We start from the raw sequence: 3,989 nt of genomic DNA, 5'->3' as shown, positions 1-3,989 counted from the left end.
AAGCTCACATGAGCATGAAGAAACAGCTAGTTCCACGGTCACCTCTCAACTTGAGCTAAGATATACCTTGGGGCCTCATGGGCCTCAAAGGGACTACCCATCATTTACTCCCCAGGCATGGTTCCAGCCTCGTATGGGGGCTAAAGCTCTTTGGTCCTGCCATAATTTCTCCTCCTTCCTCCCCTCCTTCTTGCCCAGCAGTTTCTTTCTCAGTCCCAACTGGCTGTTAAGCCAGTTATTACCTGAACCACCCCAACAGGGCCATGCCCACCCTACTTCAAGGCAGGTGGCTGGAGCAGAATACTCACTGGGGCCAACCCTCGCCAGTGGAGACTGTGAACAGGGTGAGCAAAGCCCAGATGATATTGTCGTAGTGAAACTCATGGCGTTTCCACTCTCGGCACTTCACTTCCATCTTGTTCTTCTCGTGGTCCACATAGTTCCCTCTGCAAGGTTGGGAGAGAGTGGTGACCCTGGTTCTAGGATGCCAGACTATACAACAGTGGTTTCAAACCTGGGGGCAGAGTGTGCGTGGGGTGAGAGGGACAACTTTTCTCCTGCAGGGCTGTAGGGAGAAATGGGGAGAGGCTGGAAACCAACTCATGGGAAGGAGAGAAGGGGAAAGTGAAAGAGAAGAGAGGAGGAGGAAAGAGAACAGGAGTAAAATACATAGCTCTGCATCCCACATCCTGTGCAAGGATGCACAGCACTGACACACCAGTGGACAGGTCTCAGCCCGTGCTGTCTACCCCGAAAGCGAGTTGTGATCAAGGACTCAGCCGGGAACCCAAAGATGCCATTACCCAGCACCCTGCCTTTGTCAGCAGCATCGGACCTACTGAACAGGGCACCTACATGCAGTCCTTCTCCGTGTCCTTAGAGCTGTCAGTGCAGTAGAAAAACTTCCCCTTGAAGAGCTGGACGGCAATGACAGCAAAGATGAACATGAAGAGCTTGTAGACGATGAGGATGTTGAAGACGTTCTTGAGGGAAGTCACCACGCAGTCGAAGACGGCCTGCGGGAGAAGGCATAGCTCACCTTGGGGAACCAACAGCCTTGGCAAAGGGCAGGACCAAAACCTTCCACAAGACTACCACAGGAAAAGACATTTCCCACTCCTGGGATGGAGAGGACAAAAGAGCTGAGCCTTCTTGCGGGCAAAGGGATGTTTCATGAGGAAGTTTAACACTTGGAGTACCCCGCCCAGCACACACACGGACACTGAGCAGCCCCCAAGACAGCAGCAGCGATGGATATTTATATCCTCCAATATGCTCTGCAACGAGGGCAGCAGACAGGGGACTAACCTGATGATGCAATTAGCAGCACTCAAGACCAATTAGTAAACACTTCTTTGTTTCCCGTCACCCCCAATAAGAAGGCAGAGTGAGTACCTCTGCCAGCAACAGCAGCGCCTCCCAGGCGGTGCTCACAGCACCTCATGAAAGGCAGGACTGTCCTTATCCCTGCTCCGTGGTGAAGACAGAGGTGTCCAGAAATGAACTGGTGTGGGCTGAATCCACCCACTGACTGGGAAGAACAGCTAGACTCATGTTTCTGGGGTGCCACCCTGCGCCTCATCCTTCAGCCAAATTAGCCTTGTGGAAAAATCTCAGGGTTTCCTTGGTCTCTTACTCCTTTCTGGCTCTGTCGGTGCCATTGATTAAGGAGAGGAAACTCATAACCCTACCAGTGCTGCACAAATAATCCCTCTATTCGGATGGGAAATCCCTCCCTGGTGCAACACCATGACAGCACAGCACACAACCCCCCGAATTGTTAGCAAGCTGCTCTGGTGGGAAAGATAATGAACTTTGGAAAGAGATTTGAGCTCTCCCAAAGCCAGGGCAGCCTATTTTCCCAGGAGAGCATCTGGGCTTTGCTGCCCCATGTCCACTCCAGCCCCACTTTCCCCAGCAGAGGAACTAACTCTGACCCCTTGCAGAGGTGCAGGCTTGCTTTTAACACCTCACTGCACCCCCAGGTATGAAGCAGCCTGCAAGATGTTGTGTTTGAAAGTGGGGCTCCCAAAACACAGCAAATGCTTTGAAAACTACTTGTTCATCGCTCATGATCAAAGCAACGTGTGCAGTCCCCGCACCCATCAGTCCACGCTGGAGAAGACGGACGTGAGGCGGGAGATGGGGATCATTACCTTCAGCTTGGGCAGTCGCTTGATGGTTTTCAGGGGCCTCAAAACCCGTAGCACACGGAGAGACTTGATAGTCTTGATATCCCGGCCCTTGTTGGTCCTGTCACATCGGAGGGAGGCACACGGACCGAGAAATGAAACAGAGAGACAACAACCTTGCAGACCCGGGGCTGGCTGCTCAGGGGGGTTTCAACAGCTGACAATGCCAACCCAGCACACGTGGGGGTGGGAAGGGGAGGGCCACACACCGTCACGAGAGCCGGTGATCGCAGATGTGCGACTGCTGGTCGCTCAGCCCACCCAGACAGGTCTCCACCACAGGCACTGACGGCTGGCAGAGATGAAAAATGAAGCAACCCTCTCTCCTCCCATAATACAACGAGGGAGATGAACTCATGGGGTCTGTGTGCAGATCTCTCACCAGGGGTTTTCCATCCTGGTTTAACTCGAGATTCGTGGTCCTTACATCCAGCCAGGGAAGCATCCGCTCTGTGGTTGATTTCTTTGCACAAATGCTGTCTTTTACGGCTTTCTGCCTTATTCCACCAGTGCCACCCAACTTGGTCAGCCTGATCTTTCACCTCAAGACATCTCAGCCCTCTCTTGCCGCTCTAGATCAGGACTGTGCTTGCCTCCACCCCAAGCCAGCTGAGGGACGCAGAGCTTCCTATTAGGATCATTTAGAAAAGCAGCACTAAGACCTCTCGTGACCCTCATTTCTTGGATATTAATGCCAACCACAATACAAGGGGTTTTTTTCTTGTCTATTAATTAAAGCCCGTGAGCTGGATCCCAGGATGGAGTAGAGGTCCTGGTGAAGGTGGCACGGGTTGTATCCACCAGGCACTCTCAAAAAAGCATCAAGGAAATGACTTACAACAACAGGCACTCTAAATCACACAGCTCCTCTGTGAGGGTTAATGCAACAGGGAGCACAATAATGGGCTTAATCATTAAGAGATGTAAACAAAACCACTAATTAACAGTCCTCCCTAAAAGCACAGCCCCACAAATGCATGGGAAGCCATTGTACGAACAGCCCTGGGACCCACTTAGCACCTCCTGTCTCCAGCTTTGCTCAGTGTGAGGGCCTGGGAAAGCAGCTGGGACATCCGACGTGGGGCTGGAGTGAGGATTTGAGGGCAGCACTCAGCCACCGAGGACAGCTCAGCTGCGGTGGTTTACATCTGCTGAGGAGGGACCTCTCCAGACCTCAGCAGACCTCCCTGGGGATTTGCTTGGGATCCAACACAGATATGGGACATAGGGCTGGATAACGCCTGGAAGAAAGCCTGGCTTTGTTGTGTCTGCAGCCAAGGCTGGGCTCTCCCCAGCCCTCTGAGCTTGGCATAACCAATCCCATGCCCTCAGAGGACATCAGCGATGAAGTCCTTGCGGAGCTGCAGCGCAGGCAAAGCCCCTGCCAGGGCAGAGCCTTCAGACACCGCTTTCCCCGTGCCTGCTCCCCTGGGCATGCTTCACACCATCTCTGCAGCGTACTGCGCTCCCTGGGAATGCAGCTAAGGGTCTGCACAGGCATCAGACAGACAGACACTCGCCTGGGCCCATCCCCTCATGCTCCCTGGGGAGCACCCCACAGCAACCCGACCGGCATAGTTACCCCAAAGCATTCCTGTCGGCGATCCAGCCCAGCAGCCACCAAACAGCACCAAGAGAGAGAGGAGAAAAAGAGAGAAGAGAGGAAGAAGGTAAGAAAAGCACTGGGGGAGCTGCATGGGGATGACCTCAGCCTCTTGGATGCGGGGACCCTGTGGCAGCCCCCCGTCCCCCCGCACCTGGGGTGAAAGGCACGATGCACAGAAAATGTTGTGTTCT

At 53.6% G+C, this 3,989-nt stretch overlaps 1 protein-coding gene across 1 annotated transcript in view; it reads right to left on the bottom strand.

The window, feature by feature from the left end:
* Nucleotides 1–308: 308 nt before the first annotated feature.
* The window catches only part of LOC104497879 (voltage-dependent R-type calcium channel subunit alpha-1E-like), a gene marked incomplete at both ends in the record, with an annotated part of 23,520 nt that continues 19,839 nt past the window's right edge, over nt 309–3,989 (bottom strand). The window contains 4 exons of the mRNA XM_010141180.1: nt 309–446; nt 856–1,016; nt 2,157–2,253; nt 3,775–3,786. Coding sequence (XP_010139482.1) covers nt 309–446; nt 856–1,016; nt 2,157–2,253; nt 3,775–3,786 — 408 coding nt within the window. The remainder of the gene's footprint in view (nt 447–855; nt 1,017–2,156; nt 2,254–3,774; nt 3,787–3,989) is intronic.

The sequence above is a fragment of the Buceros rhinoceros genome, unplaced genomic scaffold, assembly GCF_000710305.1.
Source record: "Buceros rhinoceros silvestris isolate BGI_N320 unplaced genomic scaffold, ASM71030v1 scaffold24228, whole genome shotgun sequence".
NCBI classification, from domain to species: Eukaryota; Metazoa; Chordata; class Aves; order Bucerotiformes; family Bucerotidae; genus Buceros; species Buceros rhinoceros.
This window is presented reverse-complemented; position numbering and strand designations above follow the sequence as displayed.